The sequence below is a fragment of the Marmota monax genome, unplaced genomic scaffold (assembly GCF_021218885.2).
Source record: "Marmota monax isolate L192 unplaced genomic scaffold, Marmota_monax_Labrador192_F-V1.1 WCK01_AAM20220418_F8-fsc00006, whole genome shotgun sequence".
NCBI lineage: Eukaryota > Metazoa > Chordata > Mammalia > Rodentia > Sciuridae > Marmota > Marmota monax.
In genome coordinates this window covers 30604258-30624313 of record NW_026693712.1, presented here as the reverse complement: position 1 = coordinate 30624313, position 20056 = coordinate 30604258, and the positions used below count along the sequence as shown (strand labels likewise).

The window sequence follows — 20056 nt, the reverse complement described above, 5'->3', positions numbered from 1 at the left end:
AAGGAAGATATAAAGCAATAATCTTGAGATGAAAAGAAACCTTTCTCTCTGTGTCTACAATTGAAAGTGTCATAAAATATTCAGACCTAAATTGGAATGTATTTCCCACATTGAACTAAGATAAACTGGGTATTTTTTTTTTTAAGATCAAGTCCTGAGTCTTACTATAGACTTACTGAAGCAGGATCTCCAAAAGGCAGCATTAAGCATGCATAGAAATCATCTAGGGTAATTCAGATCATCTAAGAAGTTAGGAGAAGACTGGAGATGCTCTTCTATGAAAAATCAAGGTAGCTGCATCCTGAACATCAACTATCTCTAAAAAAGTTACTTTAATCCTTTTATTTTATGTATTAAAGTTAAATTTGAATGATTTGTTTTATTAAGAAATCACTTCTCCTTTTTCCTTTATTCATTTTCATTATAATACAATTGAAATATAAGAAAAATAAAAGTGATTTCCATAAAGGAAGAAATAGTAAAAGAGGGAAGAATACTCCAAGACCAACCAAAATTAAAGCATCCTGTATTGAATTAGTGGTTGAGAAATTCTAAGGTTCTTTGCTCTAGGTCTTCTCCAATCTGGGCAGGCATTCCGTATTTAAATATAAATAAATAGGAAAAAAAAAAAAACTTTTGAGAATACAAGACAAAAGAGAAAGTATGTAGAAATTAAGTTCAATTCTGAGTCTCACTTGAATAAAAATTTTTCTAGCACAACTTTTGAAGTAGTTATTCAGCATAATCAAAGTCCTTTATACAGAACTCTCTCAAAAAATGCCAGTTATAAAGATTTAGCATTTTACTTCTGTAACAAATTGAAACTTTTATCATTGAAGCTTACATTTTGCAGGGAGAGAAGGGAGGGGATGGAAAATAGAAACAATACAACTTAGGAAAAAAAACTGATCAAGAAGAAGTACTTTGTTGGGTTTAGTAATCACTTTTCACCAATTCCTTGCTATTGAAAAATGACCTCCCTCCCTGAGTTGCAAAGAGACAAAAAGATTATTTTTCTTAGCATTATAAAAACACTGATCCAAAAGGAATTAAAGTGTACTTCGATGAAAAAAAATGTTATGTAACAAAGATTTATTTATTGCATGTTAAATACGTAAAAATTATAATACTGTTATTTTAAAAGTGAATGTCAATACCCATTGGAAGTAAAAAGATTTTTTTAAAAAAGCATCAAATATGACATGTGAAAATGTTTTGACACTACTTATTTTCAGGTTAACATGTACAAAAGTTAGCCCTAGAAATATTTGTTCCTTTTAATTTTAATACTTCCTCTTTTTGTATCCAATAACAACCAAAACTTCCCTTTGATAAATTTTATCATCTCGACTCAAAGTTAGACAATTATCTCTAACCCTTATGTCTCCATAAAAGCTTCCCTTAAAAACCTTTCCCCCAAACCCACTTTATTTTTTTACAAAACAATAAAACATTGAAGCTGTTTTCAAATACACCTTTCTACCTTTTGCTAACTCTTAACCTCTTTTTGTTATTTTCACACCTGTAGAAATTATACATGCTTATCAAATTTCATACTTTGTTTTCTTCCTCTAACTACAGTGCATTACTTTAATCTCCTCTTATAGAGATCATCTTGTCCAAAGCGAACCCTGACTTTTATTTCCCTCAAGTTCAAAAAAACATTAGCTACAAAAAAATGCACACAAGCATATGTTAATTTCCTCAGGGTTTGTTTCTAATTAAACTACATATATGATTTCAATTGAAAAATTTATTTCTTAATAGTATGCTCTTTTTTATATTATAGGTCATTATGTTTTGTTATGCTACTTTAAAAGGTTGTACATTCCCTTCCTTCTAATTCATTTACAGGAAGCTTTCAATTCACTTGTTTTCCTCTTCACACTTAAGTACCCAGTTTTCTACTCTACTCTCCTTACAGTTACAAAAATAACTCAGATTTTTGGTTACAGCTTCCCATAGTTGCAAAAGTATATTAATTTACTTGAGAAGACAAGTTATGATGCTTTAAAAAAATGTAGACCATCATACTTGAATTTAGACACTAAATTATTTAAATTCATGAAAATATTGAGTTCATTCAATATAGCTAATAACCTACAATAGTAATAAGTACAAAAATTTGAAAAATATTAAACAAAACATAATTAGAGTGCTTGTCTAGTATGTGCAAGCCTCTGGGTTCCATCTACAGTGCTGGAGAGAAAAAAAAAAAACAAAAAACATAAGTACTAGAATTAGTTTTATCTGGTATTAACCAGGCATAAAATCACTATGAAGTAACTTTTTCATGAAAGTCCTAAAATATGTCCTACATTTCTACATTGTAAAAAAAAGAGATTTATTATTTTTAATATTCCTTCCATTTCTAAATATCTGGGTTCTTTTAGATGTGCAATGTAATCTTAGTCCTGAATTCTATATCTACTATAGTGTAAACACCTACACCTACACCTACAAACACACACATACACACCCACCATGATAATATTTGTGTTAAGGAGAAACTTCAAGAAAAAAAATTAAAGTGGGTGCAGTGGTGCAAGCCTGTAATCCCAGCACCTGGGGAGGCTGAGACAGGAGGATCGAAAATTCAAAGCCAGCCTCAGCAACAGCAAGGCACTAGGCAACTCATTGAGACCCTGTGTCTAAATAAAATACAAAATGGGGCTGGAGATGTGACTTAGTGGTTGAGTGCCTCTGAGTTCAATCCCTCTCTGATACCAGAAAAAAAAAAATAGCAGATAGGCATATTCATATATTGATAGTTGAAAAAAGGAACTGACATCCCGTCCCAAACATCATCTATCAAAAATTAGAATGAAGAAGCCCTTCAGATTCAATGTTTGCACTTCTAGAAACTAAGCCTAATGAATAACTTGCATATTTAGATTAATATGTTGAGAAAATGTATTACAACACTGGATATATAATATACAGTTCATACTTAACAAGTCCAGACCCAAATTCTTTTTATTTTGTTTTTGTGCAATGCTAGGGATTGAACTGAGGGCCTTGTGCATGCAAGGCAAGCACTCTACCAACTGAGCTATATCCCCAGTTGGCCAAACCCAAATTCTTTATTTCCACTCCCCACTCTGTTGTCCCTAGTCTTCAACATTCTGCTATTTTGTCCCAGTTGGTCACGCCAAATATAAAGGAGTCAGTATTCATTCCTCCTTCATAATAAATCCTTTTCCTCTAAAATATACTGTCAGTCATCCAGTAGATCTCTACCACTACCACCCCTGGCCCCCACTGTTTCTGTCACCAGAACTGCAGAAAAAACTCTCAAAGTGATTTCAAAGAAGATCAATGTGCTTCCCTGTGTAATCCTCACCATTTCAAGAAAAATTTAAACGCCACCCTGGTATCTATCTGCCTCTTCAAGTTCATCTCATGCTACATTCTTCCCTGCTGCTCTCAGGTCAGCCCAAACTGACAATTCCTAAAATCAGCCAGTCTTAGAGCTTTTCTCCAATATGGAAAGCATTTTTCAAGCTGGCCCTCCTTATCCAGTTATTATTACAATAGCCTTCTCTGCCCACCCATTTACCTGTTTGTACACTATGACTTCATACCGTGTGTCCCCTCTGTCTCTAACTTCAGTCTCCAGTTACCTTGCTTATTCATTGTATATTTCTTCCCACTAGTACATAAAATCCAGATGGCATGGAACTGTTTTACTGCTGTTATCTCAGCACCATGTACAGCCCATACCAACAAATGTATGATGGCAGAACAACATAAGGCCAACCTGAGTTTTTCTATTTCAATGATCTATTAAATCTGACCTACTATGATAATGAAAAATGCCCACGTGGTCAACAAGAATTTGGTGAAAACCTGATTAGTACACAATAATGTACTAAAAATTTATGATCTGGCTTCAGTAATCTTCTTAGCTTCATCTCCCAACCCCACCCCACCCCCACCCCCACCCCCACCACACACCTTAACTTGTTGCCATTTCCCTTCAGGAAACATAAATTGTCCAGATTGGCTGTAATTCCAGTGTGTGTGGCAAGAGACAATACTGAGACTGCTGAAGACAGATCAAGCTTTGTATGGGAAGAAGTTTTTATGTTTAGTTTAGAAAATCAGAGACTTGTGCAAAGTTTATTTTAAGAACTAGAAGGGAGCTGATTAACTAGAAGAGTAAAGACCTAGAGGCAACACAGAGGTAACCACCTAAATGCCATAAACACAAAAACACTTTGCTATCATGCAATCAGTACCATGTGTTCCTGTGTGGCAGATCAAGCTTTAGATATCTCCTTACCATTGAGATTTTGAAAGGTGTTATACTACAGCCCATGCTACAATGAGGGCCTAGTTCCTGAAACTGCCCCCAGTGAAATTATGTCAAATTTGCCTAATGAAATTTGGTCCCATCTTAGATAATGACTAGAATCTTTTTCCACTGATAACACATTCTCCTTATCTTTCTTATTCATTTTAAAACACTCCCTATTCATCTGCTTGTATATTCTATTTTTACTTTAAAATGAAGTCTACTTACCTATTAAGTGCACTTTTTAAATCATAGCATATTTTATACTTTGTTATTGAGAACATGTTGCTATTTGTTATCATAATTGGGAAATGTGTCTTGGGAGCAATTAACATTTTTAATTTTTTAATTCTAACAAGCAAATATAAGTATTTTAACTTTCAAAAATAACACCTATAGTTCAGCAGTTTCCAATTCTCCTTGTATTCTGAGACTTGTCCTCACTTACCTAATCCCTGAAGGTCTCTAAATTTGTAACCATCTGATTTTATTCCTCATAATTTTAATGTTTGCTATTAAATGTCCCAGAAAGGACATAAAAATGCTAACTTGAACTTTCATTAGCACATTCCTCCAGTTCTACCATAATTGTTTTTCCATTAAAAAAAAATGATTCTTTGGGAAAAAAAATTGAAATAATTAAATTTCCTTTCTGTGCCTCTGAAGAATGTATATCACCTAACTGAAGCAACCCTGTAGGTTGCCCGGAAGTTATGTCTCTAAACTGGAGAACAAAGAGCTAGTTTCAGTTCTTAGGAAAAGTCCTGCTCTTGTTAATGTTACCTCTCTTTGTCTCAAATCAGGAATCAACATGTTCCAGGCACAGAGCTGTAAGCACTGCATATAATAGCAGAGAAGGAAAAACTAGAGATTACAGAACCCCAGTGAGATCACAACACCTGCAGACAAACAGAACACTTGTTTTGAGGAGGATTGCATGTGTATAGGTAATGAGAATCAAAGGATTAAAAACTCAGAGAACTACTGAAATGACAAGTAATGTACAGCCTGTCTCTGTAATTTTCTACCTTATACAAATTCACATGATGAAGTATGCAGTAAGCTCTGGAAAAGACTTAACCTTTTCCCCTCCGTAGAAGTAAATTACAAGAGTCAATGATCTGGTGTTGTACTACTTTCTGAAATCAAAACAAACAAAAACACAACAGAAACTTACCTTCATAAATGGACCCCAGTTGATATCGACCACTAAAAAACTGTGGCAAGGAAAATACAAGTGCCCCCAGTCCTATCATAAAGGATGCAAATGCAAGCCATCTGGGCTTGTGTCCTCTTTCACCAAAGAATGATACAAATAATGACAATAAACAGAAGGCAATATCGTAGCTTGATGATATCAGGCCAGTCAGGGAACTCTTCATCTCATAGCGCTTCTCAATAGTGGATATGCTGATATTTACTAAGCCATTTACAACAACACCTAAAAAAGAGAAAAGGAAATTTAAGTGGATTACGCTAAGTTTACTACATAGGATATGATTATTAACACAATCTACTAAAAAGTTTGGCTTTTTTGTTGTTTTTAAAAGTGTCAATTTTAAAGTTCTCAAAGTTTCAAAGATAGGCAACCTGAACATACTTCCTCGAAAATCAGTTTGCCTTTTAAATTGTATACTTGCGAATTTTCAGGTGCCCAACAAAACTGATGCTTGCCACATACTAAACTGCAGTTAATTGTCCTTAATTCATTTTCCTTTAAGTGATAAATAAAAGTCAGACTGATAGAGTCCCATGAAGTCGGTTTGCCAGTTGTCAAATGTTCTGTACTTAAAAAGACCTAAGAGTACAGAGTGTACAAGTGACCCTAAAGGCCTTAAAGTAATGCTCAATTGCTTCCTGAGACCTAACATACTTATCTATCACAACAGCTCACCTTGAGTTTTAAGAAGAGGAAATTAAGCTCTCAAACCTCTTTTTATTTTTTTCTAAAACTTATATGGATATTGAATATATCATTTAAAAGGTTATAGCGAAAAAAAAATGAGTTGAGTTTTATTTCAACCACTAGCATTCTAAATCATATGCACTGTAGAAAAAGAAAAAAAGAATTTCCTCTGCTTATTATAAATATAATGAAGGACTACAAGATAAACAAAGATTGGAAAACCCAACTTTGACTGATTTAAGTGTCCTGCCCAGGTATAGATGAAATTTACAAGAGTTTAAACATTAGCATAAATTGAAAATTAAAAGCGCCTGTTCAAATTTTAACTAGTTATGTATTTTAGTTAAGTATCAAGAACTGTTTTCATTATTAATTAATACAATGAGTTTACACATGGCAAAATCTTTAACATCTCTTTAAATGTTGCTGTATCAAGACTTTAATTAAAAATTATTTCAAGAAAATTGAAATTGCAGCTTTCAAATGTGTTAATATGGTTTTTACTCTTATGCCAGTTTAATAAGACTTTAACAATTTCTGAGATTTCAAGATAAAATATCTGAAGTACCTAGGAAAGGACAATTTGGAAAGCAGTATGGAGATTCCTGGGAAAGCTGGGAATGGATCCACCATTTGACCCAGCTATCGCCCTTCTTGGACTATTCCCTGAGGATCTTAAAAGAGCTTACTATAGGGATACTGCCACATCAATGATCATAGTGGCACAATTCACAATAGCTAGACTGTGGAACCAACCTAGATGCCCTTCAATAGATGAATGGATAAAAAAAAAATGTGGCATCTATACACAATGGAGTATTACGCAGCACTAAAAAATGACAAAATCATAGAATTTGCAGGAAAATGGATGGCATTAGAGCAGATTATGCTAAGGGAAGCTAGCCAATCCTTAAAAAACAAATGCCAAATGTCTTCTTTGATATGAAGAGAGCAACTAAGAACAGAACAGGGAGGAAGAGCATGAGGAAAAGATTAACATTAAACAGAGAAGAGTGGGGGGAGAGAAAGGGAGAGAGAAGGGAAAGCATATGGAAATGGTAGGAGACCCTCAATGTTACACAAAATTACATATAAGAGGTTGTGAGGGGAAAGGGGGGGGGGGACAAGGGAGAGAATTGAACAACAGCAGATGAGGTAGAGAGGGAAGATGGGAAGGGAGGGGAGGGGGGGATAGTAGGGGATAGGAAGGTAGCAGAATACAACAGTCACTAATATGCCATTATGTAAAAATGTGAGTGTGTAACTGATGTGATTCTGCAATTTGTATTTGGGGTAAAAATGGGAGTTCATAACCCAATTGAGTCAAATGTATGAAAGATGATATATCATGAGCTTTGTAATGTTTTGAACAACCAATAAAAAAAAAGAAAATATCTGATAATTTGAAAATCCCCCCACCTAAAAATCAACTTCCCACACCTCTCATACTTATTAAATATCTGTCATTAGAAATCATTAGGGAACAACTTCTCTTTGAAAATAAATTGGAATTTCCTCTGGAAGGACTACACTTTAATCCTATGAATCCCTAAGTGAACTCTATGCTATACAAATTCCAAGAACACTGCTTTTAAAAACACTTCCATGAAATAACACACACATTTCTTGCTATTGTAAATGCATGGAGATAGGAAGCACATTAGGAAGTTAAGTGCTAAGAGAAATCCTGTTTGTCTTTGAGAAATGCAGAGTTAAATAATTTCTTCAAATTTTGCTTTCCTTCCCAATTAAACATCTATTAATATATGATGGAAATGGTCTTCCCAAGGATTATGGCAATGATGTTTTCTGTCACTGAAACTTAAACTGAAACATGAATTAATTTATTGGATCACATTCATCCCAGATTATGCTTCTTAAATTGGTGATTTCTCTGTACATGAAGTTTCAGGCTAAAACAAACATTTTTCTAAGTGCACCAATTATATTTTATAATAATTTAAAACAAGATTATATATTAAGTTTAAATGACATTCTAAAATAATTTAGAAATTTCACAATAAATTTTAAGGAAAAAAAAACAAGGTAAGTTTCGAGTTTTTGAATTTTACATTCCTTTGACACTAAGACATTTCACAATCACTGACTCTTGACAAGTAAGTTGAGAAGGAGACCTGAGGGGAGGACAAGAAACTAAGCTTCAATGTGTCCTTCAGTCTACTCCACTTTACACATCCATACACTGCTCCCCAGGAGTCACCTTAGGATAATGTCCCACTTAGTTCATTCCTTGCATTATAAGCTACACCTACTCCTCTCACCTTCACTATGCTTTCTTTCAAGGAGGTCATTCACCTTCCACCATCTCTCTCTCTCTCTTCTCTTCTAAACTCGTTGAGATTGCATATTCCTGAGGACCTAAATCTGGACTTAATCTGTAACTCCCAAGAAAACCAAAATGAAATTCCTGGAACAAAACAGATCCTGGATAATTCCTGTGCCTGAATGGCTAGGAAAGCTTCACCCTTCCACAAGGCCTGAAGCCTTTGCTAATGTACTCACTGGAATGCAATGGTGTCCAAAGCCCCTATCTAAATATACTCACAAAATGTGAATGCTTATATCTAATCTATACTACAGATTTTAAATTTATTTCCTTTCCGAAGGGACCTATTTTCATTTACAAATTTATTAATCCAGATGGAGAAATAATGGAAAATAATCCCTTTAATAAAGAACTCTGAAAAAATAGGCTTTTAAAAGTAGAATGGATTACCCCCGGGGCTATATCATTCCCAGAGATTCTTCTAATCTTTCCTGGAGGAATCCAATCAGCTTAACCAAGGAAAAGCACAAAATAGCACAAAATAGTAAAAAGCTTGTATAGCAAGTTTTTATATGTTGCAATAAAGAAGAAGCTAAAACGTGGAAGGCTGAACCTGGTAGGCTGTCGTCGGTGGTGGTTCCAACAAATTCCAAGCCCACCTCGCCTCGCACAGCGAGTCAGCGGCGCGGGGATCCCTGCACCTGCCCCCTTCTCCCTGAAACCTCGCCGCGCCTCGCTAGCTCTCCACCCGGCTGACGCCCCCTTGAGAGAACTCTTGACTTTACCTTGAGTGAGGGCCAACAGGCAGTAGTGAATCAGAAACCCTTGTGGCGTGTTGCAGCGCTGGAGACACTGGGGATGCAAGTTGCTCCATCCGCAAGGCCCCTCCTCAAACTCCGACTGTGGTCCGGGGCGCTCTTCGGAAGCCGGGGCAGTTGATGAAGGCAGAGGAGGTTCCCATGACTTGTGGGACTCCGGAGACTCCTGTGGCTGAGAACTCTCCCTCTGGGTGTCGGAGGATAAAGCAGAGACTTCCACCTGGGAGGGCGACGCAGACAAGCGGTGCGGGGTGTCTGGGCTGGAGGGAATGAAAGCCGGGTTCTCAATGCCTTTGGTTCCCTTCATTGTCGTGAACTGTTCTCCCGACTCCAGTGCCTCGGAGCAGCAAAACGCTAGGTTCCTTTCTGGCTCCTCCCCTGGACAGGTGACAGCGCCCCCGTGCGGAAAAGCGTCCCACCTCCCGGCCCTCCCACCTCTGGCAGTCTCGCCGCCACAGTCATCCGGACCCTCCCCCAGAAGCTCACCGCTGCCTGGAGCTTGGAAGGCAGTCACCAGACTGCATGATAAGTGGGTGGCGCTAGGCTGCGCCATACCTGTCACCTCTGGTGTCAGGATAGGGCTTATAAGAAACAGCAGCGTAGGCACGCGAGCCCGCCCGCTCCAGGTGAGAAGTGCGAGCCGCCCTACCCTCAGTCCCAGGCCCTTGGGGTTCTTTCTTGGAGCCCAGGGACAGGGAACAAATAGGGTTTCTGGGAGTCTGTGGCCAAAAACTCCCCCTGGGTGCTGATATGAAAGCTGTAAACAGAGTTGCATCAGGAGATCTTTCAAGAAAATATATTGCGGTTTTCTTCCTTTGCTACTTACCGAAGCAAGAATCCTGGACTCCAAGAATCAAACAGCCACACATATAATTTGTGATTCCATGAACGTCGTGATAAAACTTTTACCTGTCATCTTCCTCAGAAAGCATACTAGCTTCCCATAACAGCCACTTTATTGGCAACATAACCACTTCTTAGTTTTTATTTCCTCCAAACTCAAAGAGTAGACATCGTGAAACTGAAAACTTATATTTAACCTTCTCTGGACAGTATGTTGCATGTCTAAGATCAACAATGCTGATAATCATGTAAATAATTATCATGTATCAAATAATCCTGTATATAATTTTTACCCATGAAATTATAAGCAGAAACTTTAAAGACCTTAACACTATGTGTGATAGGAGTTGCAATTTGTTCATTCTTTAATCACTAAAAAAAAAAAAAAAAAAAAAAAAAAATCCTAGGTTGTAGACACTCTTAGGGTATACCAGCAAACAAAACCTGAGAAATAGGGCTGGGGTTGTGGCTCAGCGTTAAAGCACTCGCCTAGCACGTGTGAGGCCCTGAGTTTGATCCTCAGCACCACACAAAAATAAATAAGTAAAATAAAGTATTAAAAAAAAACTGAGAAGTATTCAGACCCTTATGTACTTAACATCCCAATAGGAGAGAGCCAGTAAATAATAATACATAGTGGGAGATACATAATATGATAAATGATTTGTAAAATATTTCTATCAATTACTTATATTGTAGTTTCTGAGTTGAGGGACTGAGTTATAAAATATACATTTACTTTGAAAAGACATTCTGTTCCTGTTTCCTAACAGTTAAAAAAAAAAAAAAAGTCTAGCCTAGAATATGGGGAAGGAGTAGCAATAAAAACTAACATTTTTAAATGTCTACTATATGCCACATTATTAATCCTTGCATGATCATAACTATTATTACCTACATTTTACACATTGAAGAAATCATATACCAGCAAGGATCAGTAACTCTCACAGCAATAAGTGTTCTGCCACTTGTTAAGGATTTGTTCTCAGTTCTCTCAGCCTGGACATTATTATTTTCTGTTTTTAAATAACCACAGTCAGAATTATCACATTCTGAGATATCAGAACTCATATTTCACCTATATTTGTGAGGTTTGGGAAACTTATGCTGCATTGAATACTTCAATTTTGGAGGTGTCCAAATGAAATGTAGTATGTAACCCTCTTAATTTCCCCACTCCATCTTTTTTTTTTTTTTTTTCTGTTTTCTTTTTTTCATTGTACCGGGATTGAACCCAGGGCATTCTACCCTGAGCTATATCCCTAACCTGTTTTTATTTTTATTTTAAGACAGGATCTGGCCCAGGCTGGCCATGAATTTGTGATAATCTTGCCTCCCCTCCCAAATATCTGGAACTTTGGCACTCACCACTCTGCCTGCTTAGCCTTCCTTTTGACAGAAATGAATTTAAATTTGGCATCTATAAGTATAAGGAGAGATCACCATTTTAGCTATAGAATATAAATAATTCATTCATAGTTTTATTTGAGGAAATGTGGACCTGAAAATATACCTTAAGACTATTCTGCAGCTTTTAATTAACAAATCCAAACTATCCAATCAAAATCAGAGTATTAAAATCATCATACACTTAAATTCACACTACCAAGAAATCACTTTTACAGTGTTAGAGTGTAGGATTTTGTTGAAACACTGGCAAAAGTTCTATTGCTTCATACTAAGCACCTCTTGCTCTTACTGAAAGTATTACCAACACCACTTTCCTATTACCTTACATTCTTGATGCTGCAATGATAGAAGTAAAGGGACTCAAGTTTACAACAAAGATTTTCAAACACTTGCCAGTTTTCACATCTGATAATTCAGTGGAAAATTGTCACATTTTAAGTTAATATATTGATTATTTTATGATAAATATGTCTCTAATGAGAAATGTAAATGTACTTGACAAATTGCTATATTTTTGAAGTAGATCTCATTTGCTATATTTTAAGGGAGAGAGAATGGGGGCGAAAACAGTGGCTAAATTTTATAGTAAGCTACAACACTGTACATATAAGCAGATATCTCTTCTATTCTCTGCATTGTGCAATACATCTTCCCTATCAGTAATTGAATTAACTAAGGTAAAGCGGCATAATGAGAGAAGCCATTGACATTAGTCACCTAACTCCCTTTTCTCTGATTCCATGATTGAGAGCCTTTATGATTACATTTTGGCTTTTCAGGTTGATTGGTCTACTGGATAAAAAAATGTACTGATATGCCTATTTTGAGTACTATAATTTCCCCTTCTGTGTACTCTATTAATTCCCTTCCAGTGGCAGACCAAATGTAAAATTTTTTTAGCATTATAATACTAAAAGGCTCATAGAATACTAATCTTGAGGATCTTGACAGTACCTCAATATGACCAAATACTGATATTAATGAAGCCTTAAAAATCCCAGTGTAAACATTTTACTAATACAGAGGATCTTCTTTAACTAATTCAAAGCAATAAATCCATCTAAATAATTTAGTATTCTTTATTTTTCCCATTTAAATGTTTCACAGAATATATAATGAAAAATAACAAAAATTTAAGGCTAAATTATGTATTTTAATGCTGTTTTGAACTACAATTGCACATAAACATATTTATTTTGAAATGAAATGCAGCTATACTTTCCTTTTATACCAGTCATAAATTATTGAGATATATAGCATAAACATGACAGATCACAATTTTTGAAAAGTTCTTGTGTCAACAGTTAATGCAATAATCTCTTAAGAAAGCTAACCTTGTTGATACAAAAAATTCCCTACAATGTAAAAATTAATATACAATGTCAATTTAAACTTTTTATTGATATATTATTACAATTTACTCAAAACACCATTGAGCTTCCTAAAGTATACTTATGATACAAATATAATATTATTGCAAAAAAACATAGTGAATTTATACATATCAAGAGGTGTTTTTAACTAAAAGAATTCATTGTAAATTAATAATGAGGATATTATACCTAAAATGTATTTCTTTGCTACTCAATATCTGATTTCGATGCCTAATAGAACCTTCAATATGCTAGGAAGATATGGAAGATATGTAATCACAATAGCATAATTATGACAAAATGTCATCATCATTGATTAGAAAAACAGCCAAACTTCAGCCCTTGATAGTTCTGTAATTTAATTTAGTCATTACTTTTCTCTTAGCAAAAGGAACTAGTACAATGATAAAAGTTGTTAAAATTTAGATTTGTAGAACCACAAAGAACATTAAGATACCATTTGTTCCAGAAGCCTACCTCCAGGAATTTTAAAGTCAAATGTACCCACAAGCTCAATGCACTCAGAACCAAAAATGAGACCAATTATAAGTAAAGAGAGAGAGGTGACTAAGGGATTTTCATATATTCTTTCATATGAATCTTTTCTTAATTTACTGGGAGTTGGAAATAGTGTGAGGTTGAGGGAGCTAGAAAGGTATTATTTAAAAGCAAAACAAAACACAAATACAAGTAAGAACTCTAGTGAACTGTGTTTAAGGTAGTGGACAAACTTTTATTTTTTTTTTAATTTACATTTTGTTCCCTGAATGGTACAGGTTGCTCCATCATAGTCAACTTTGAGAAAAAGGAAATTAAACTCAGGAAAGTCGCTGCAACACTAGCCACCTTCATAATCCCCTGCCCTAGGTCTGCCTTGTCTACTCACCTGCCATCTGTCACTGTGGACCTCTGGACTGCTCTAATACTCAAAACCCTTAAATGTCCAGACTCCACCTGATAGAAAATAAGGACTTTGGGTTACTTCCCCAACTTTGCCCTGTTTCAGTAGGAAGCATCTTGGAGATATCATCGCCCATTTTTCCCTAGAAATGGAATGTAGAAATTGACAGTGAGGAAATGTAACCATGGTCCCCTTTAAGCTTTGAATACAGCCCTTGCTGCTCTGTCTCTGCAACTTATTTTTAAATTGACATGTTTCTTTCTCTTCCTCTCTCCCTGCTCTACCTAATCTCTCCCACTTCCTGATGTCAGGGGGGAAATGATTACCTTTCTTCCCCATTTTAGGCAGATGTATCTGTCCTTGAAAACCCACCCACCACAGGAATGAAGTAATCCAGACTTTGGGGATGGTACCAGAAGATCTCAGAAATGACTCTCTCCCAAATTAACAAGTGAATTACAACTCCAACAGAGAACATGTGGAATGCAGCCTTTGAATCACTTCTTTAAAAGTCTCATGTTCCTGCTGATGGGCAGAATCATAGCCTCTGGGACAGGAGTCCCCTGTGTTTTTCCTTTGCTAACAAAGCAATACACTTTTTTTTTCTTTTTCTAAAAACAAAACAAAACAAAAACAACAAAATAAAATAAAATAAAACCCTTTATATTTCTACTTAATAATTAACAATTAGCTGTGGAAATTCTTAGAGCATACTCTTAAAGTACAAGCATGAAGATATCAGATCTCACAAAAGAAGTATGAGAACAGAGAATGGCTTCAGTGAACACCAGAAAATGCACAGAATCAAACATCTATTTTCTGAGGTTAGGTAGAAATGTTGCCAAAAGCTTGGTCTTTAACCCTAATTCCAACCCAATAAGAAGTACATGGTTTTAAGAAAAAGGAAAAAAAAAAATTATTGCTTTGCTAGCAAGGAAGAAACACAGGGGACTCCTGTCCCAAATGCTGTGATTTTGCCCAGGAGCAACAGGTACTTTTAGAGAGGAGATTCAGAGAAAAGGAGATTAGGGAGGAGAGATCAGGAAGGAGAAGATCAGGGAGGAGAAGTTTAGGGAAAAGAAGATCAGAGAAGATCAGGGAAAAGAAGATCAGGGAGAAGTTTGGGGAAAAAGAAAAAAAAAACTTTAAGTTTCAAGGCCACAATGTATATAGTCAAAGCATCAAGTGAACCCCTGTTACAAAAGATCTCTGTATTCCATTTTATCAGAACACATGAGAATTTACTAGACCAAAGGATTACAAAACCTAAGCTCTTCTAAGGCAAAGTGAAATCAAGACAAATTTTTTAAAAAATTTGATATTGATATCAAAAGTATAGCCAACACACTCTACTGTCATGTTTATCTAATAAGAAGAAATTTTTAAAAATGTATAGCCAGGGCTGGGGTTGTGGCTCAGCATAGAGCACTTGCCTGGTGCGTGTGAGGCCCTGGGTTCGATCCTCAGCACCACATAAAAATAAATAAATAAAAATAAAGGCATTGTGTACAACTAAAAGAAATAAATATTTAAAAAAATGTATAGCCAATGGAAGGACTTTGCTTCCATCAGAAATGAAGTAACAGGGACCAGATTTAGCCTGAAATATGTAAAAGAAGAAAAAGAACACACTGGATATAAGATGCTGATAAAGAGTAACCCTTAAGAGACAAGAAGGAAGGCAAGCAGTTTATATCTTGAGAATGTTTTCATGTGACTGAGGGGAGGGCGGGAGGTGGGAAAGGACACAGCTCTGTCAAGTATGCAGCCAAGGAGACAGATCTGATGTCTGAGGAGACCTGTGGTTAGAATACATAGAGCATAGTACTAGAGAGGGAAAAGCCACATGGAGGAGAGGTGCAGAGTATGCTCTACGCAGCAAAGTGTGCATAGCACATAGGTGAGAAGAAACTATTCTAGTGACAGGAAAGAATCATCTGAAGGGTCAGAGAGATGAGCCAGTAGTCACACAGGGCCAAATAAAGGTGAAATAAAGTTTTCAGGCATAAAAATCATAAATAAATAAATAAATAAATAAACAAACAAACAAATAAATAAATCCATCACCCAGACACCTGCATATAAGAAATGTTGAAAGAAGCCCTTCAGAAAAAGGAAAAAAAATGATGATATATAAAATTTTCTTATTATTTTGATCTCTGTAAAAAATAAGTTAGTGTTTAAAGAAAAATAACAATGTGGGGTTCATAAGATATGGGAAGGTGAAAAGTATGACAATATTAGTATAAAGATTAGGAAAACAAAAATGGAAGCTATTGTGAGTATTTGACTTCCCAGTCAGTGTATTCAAAATAGGATGAAATGATTAAGTCACAACTCTCTAATCTAATCACTTTACCTCTGAATATTCCTGCCTTAACAGGAGCTTTTGGGGGACACCCATAACAAAACCATAACAGTAATTACACTTTTATCATATAAGAGAATACTCATATTCTCCTACTGACTCTCAATATAATTTTAAAGAATATGAAGTTGTGAATATGGCAAAACATAAGTCATTGAAAAGTCTGAGTAGAGTATATGTACTGGGCTGGGGCTTAAGCTTAGTGGTAGAATGCTTGCCTAGCATGTGTGAGGCATTGGGTTCTATCCTCAGCACAGCAAAAAATAAAGCAAAATAAAATAAAATAAAGAAATAAAATGAAGGCATCCTTGTCCATCTACAACTACAAATATATCTTTAAAGGAGTATATTTAATAATATTGCTACTCCTATAATTTTTTTTTTTTTGGTAATTTTACAATTAGCACAAAATTTGAGATGTAATGTTTGAAAAACAAATATCTTTCATAAAACCCTTTAAAAGTTTCCAATTATACTCAGAATACAATAAAATGCCATTTCATGACCTACAGGGTCTTGTATATTTTAGCCCTTGGTTATATCTCAGTCCCTATGGCATACTGCTTTTACTCCTTGCTCAATACATTTATCATTAGGATCTCTTTCTTTTTCCATCAATACAACAAATCTTCTCAGCCTCGAATCCTTTAAACTTGCTATTCTCTCTACCCAGAATATTGTTCTTTAGGATCTTGTAAAGCTGACATTTTCTCAAATTCAATCTCAGCATAAATGTCATCTTAAGGAGGCTTTCTCTGGTTTGATTAAAATAGTCACACACACACACACAGAGAGAGAGAGAGAGAGAGAGAGAGAGAGAGAGAGAGAGAGAGAGAAACATATTCTCTATATTATATCACCTTGTCCTGTTTACTTTCCTTATATCTTTTGTCACAATTCACAGATATTTTGCTCCCCTGTATTATCATCTTTCCAAAACCAAAATAGGTTTGTATTTCTAATTTTAGCATGATAAACATTTATTTATGAAATCCTACTCCTAGCATGACAAACACTTATTGAATGTAATGAATCAATCTGAAAGTAATCCACAAAATTGTAAACATTATAATAACCATCATGATACCTGTCATTTATATTGACAGTAACATGCTAAATTCTTTATGGTTACAATTAGTATGTTAACCTTCCCACTCTTACTTGGTGTGATAGGCAGCTTCTGCAAGGACTTCCAATGACCCCAACCGTGTGGTTCTCACAACTCTTGGTCATTCCCTTCTTTTGTAAGTGCTGGCTAGAACTATTAACTTGTTTCTTACAAATCAAATATGGCAAAAGTTGTGAGATGACAAAAAAATAGCAAACATACTAAAGTGAAATTTGGTAGATATGACCTTGGTTACATTATCAAAGTTAAATAATATTAGTAATACATATTGACATCAAGTACCCTACGGGATGCAATGGAAAGGGCTAATCACTCCTGCATTCTTATAATGCAAAATCTCAATCTATTCATGAAAAAAATGTAAAGCAAATCCAAATTGAAGAGTAATTTACGAAGTGACTACTAGTCATAAAAGTTTGTAGATTATGAGATAAAATAAAAACCTGAGGAACAATCCCAGATCAAAGAGGATAAAGAGCTATGACAATAGAAGACACTGTCATGTCCGAGATGAGATCCTGAAATGGAAGAAAAAATATTGGTTAAAATGCTGGTGGCATATGAATGAAGTTGTAATTTAGCTTAACAAAAGTAATGGAATGTTTGTTCTTAGAGTAGGCTGTCAACAACAGTGACTCCTCTTGCACTCTCTCATTCTGCCTCTAATGAAGTAACTTGCAAGGAGCTGACCTATAAAGAAGTCTGCATAGCCAGGAACTGTAAGTGGTCTCTGGTCAATTTCCAGGAGGGGCTGAGGCCCTTGGTCCAACAGTCCTTTAGGAACTGAATACTACCACAACTATAGTAGTGAGCTCAGAATCAGAAGCAGAAACATGGAGATGACTGCAGCCAACACTGATTCCAGCCCCTTGAGATGCTAAGCCACAGAACCCAGGTAAACTTCATCCAGATTCCAGGCCCACAGAAACTGGTATGATAAGTATTCACTGTATTAAGCCACTACATTCTGGATTAATTTGTTATTTGATAAAAAATTACTGAGTTACATACTGTCTTGGTTACTTAGTAACCTAGATACATTATTCTGTACAATTACGCCTATTTTGACAATGAGGAGAGTGGCTTTAAAATGTTTGTAACTAGAGGCTGGAATTATGGCTCAGTGGTAGAGCACTTGCCTAGCATGTGTGAGGCACTGGGCTCAACCCTCAGCACCACATAAAAATACATAAATAAAATAAAGATATTTTAAAAATGTTATATAACTTGCCGAAAGGCATACAATTAAGTGACAAAACTGAAATTCAAATCTTATTTTTTTCAGAGACAAAAATCTATTGTCTTAATCATTGAATTATAATGTGACAAAAGGTCCTGTATGATAGTAGATTTATATATATAAATATATATATATGTATATATGTGTGTGTGTGTGTGTGAAACAAAAATGATCATGTTATGGCCAGATTGCAATAAATCACCAAGTCAATCTAAAAATATGGAATGCTTCACGAATTTGAGTGTCATCCCTGCACAGGGGCCATGCTAATTTTCTCTATATGGTTTCAGTTTTAGCATATGTGCTGCCTAAGTGAGCACAGTAGTTACATTTTTGCTAATGAAATTGTTTTAAGCCAGAATTTTTTACAAAACGTTGGAATCTATTTTCAAATAAATTTATGAACATAATACTCTTTAACATGTAATTCTGTTCAAGTAAAACTGTTTTTTTCCTTTGACAGGGTGGCGTTATTATCATCACACTCCAAATGGATGATAACAAGCAATAACACTGAACTAGCAAATTCTCTTAGTTACTTGGAGGTACTCTCAAAACAATCAGTAGCCCAATAATAACAGAAAATATCAGAATTCCAAAAGATTCTTTATAGTTACATTGAGGGATTTCAGAACTGCTCAAGGAGAAATATATGAAATTAGCTTTATTTGGGAAACACTTGAACAGGATTGCATGTGAGGAAAGTCTCTCACAGCATACCATGTAGAGGCTACAGCTCTTGGTAGGCAGTATCCAGAAAGGAAGGAGGGCAAGAGAACTCAGAGGGGAAAAGAGGAACATGGAGGAGACTTTCATGACTACTTGATGTTCCGAGCACTCCAGCCAAGAATCAGGATCAGATAGCTGCAAAAGGAGGCAGCAGTGTGTAGGGCTTATCTGATCTGTGGTTAATGCCTGTTGAGCAATTTCCCATAATATGGAAAGCACATAGGCTATAAATGTATAAGAATCTGTTTATCTGGGCTATCTTGGAAACACCGGAAGTGTAAAAATTTGAATTTGGCACTAGTAAGCGTAAAGAGTTAAGCTCAGGAGTTGCAGACTACCAGGAATAAATAAACAACCCAGGGGTCATCTCTGGTTCATTCATATAACAGATCCACACTAGAGTTCTACAAATTGACTTGACCCAACAAGCAACAACTTGCTTTAAAAACCTTTAGGCTAAAATAAGATCATAACTTTTGTTACTTGGCAGGCAAATGTGAAGTGTCAAAGAAGTGTTTGTTTGTGCATATGAGAGCCTCAAAACACTTTGAGAAAAATATTGGCCTCTCCCTGGGCATTGATGTGTTCTCGCCCTGGCACTTGCAGGAGGAACTGGGGCTAACTCTAGGCAAAACAAAACAAGATTTTTAATGTATAGTTACATCTTACTCTGTTTTTTTACTATCTTGTATTTTTTAAAAAGATGACTTTTTAATGAGATACACATTCTTCACTGCAGTCACTAACCACAATTT

General features: G+C 35.5%; 1 protein-coding gene and 1 non-coding gene across 2 annotated transcripts in view; both read right to left on the bottom strand.

Annotated features, from left to right (window-relative positions):
• Slco4c1 (solute carrier organic anion transporter family member 4C1) overlaps nucleotides 1–9684 on the bottom strand; it is a 58293-nt gene extending 48609 nt beyond the window's left edge. The window contains exons 1-2 of the mRNA XM_046460386.2: nucleotides 9276–9684; nucleotides 5475–5738 (exon numbers count right to left, since the gene is read on the bottom strand). Of these exons, the coding sequence (XP_046316342.1) occupies nucleotides 5475–5738; nucleotides 9276–9615 (604 nt within the window). The 5' untranslated portion in view covers nucleotides 9616–9684. The remainder of the gene's footprint in view (nucleotides 1–5474; nucleotides 5739–9275) is intronic.
• A 9101-nt stretch (nucleotides 9685–18785) lies between these two features.
• On the bottom strand, nucleotides 18786–18892 carry LOC124103786 (U6 spliceosomal RNA). The gene has a single exon (XR_006855271.1). It is a non-coding gene; the product is annotated as a U6 spliceosomal RNA (small nuclear RNA).
• Between the last annotated feature and the right edge of the window lie 1164 nt (nucleotides 18893–20056).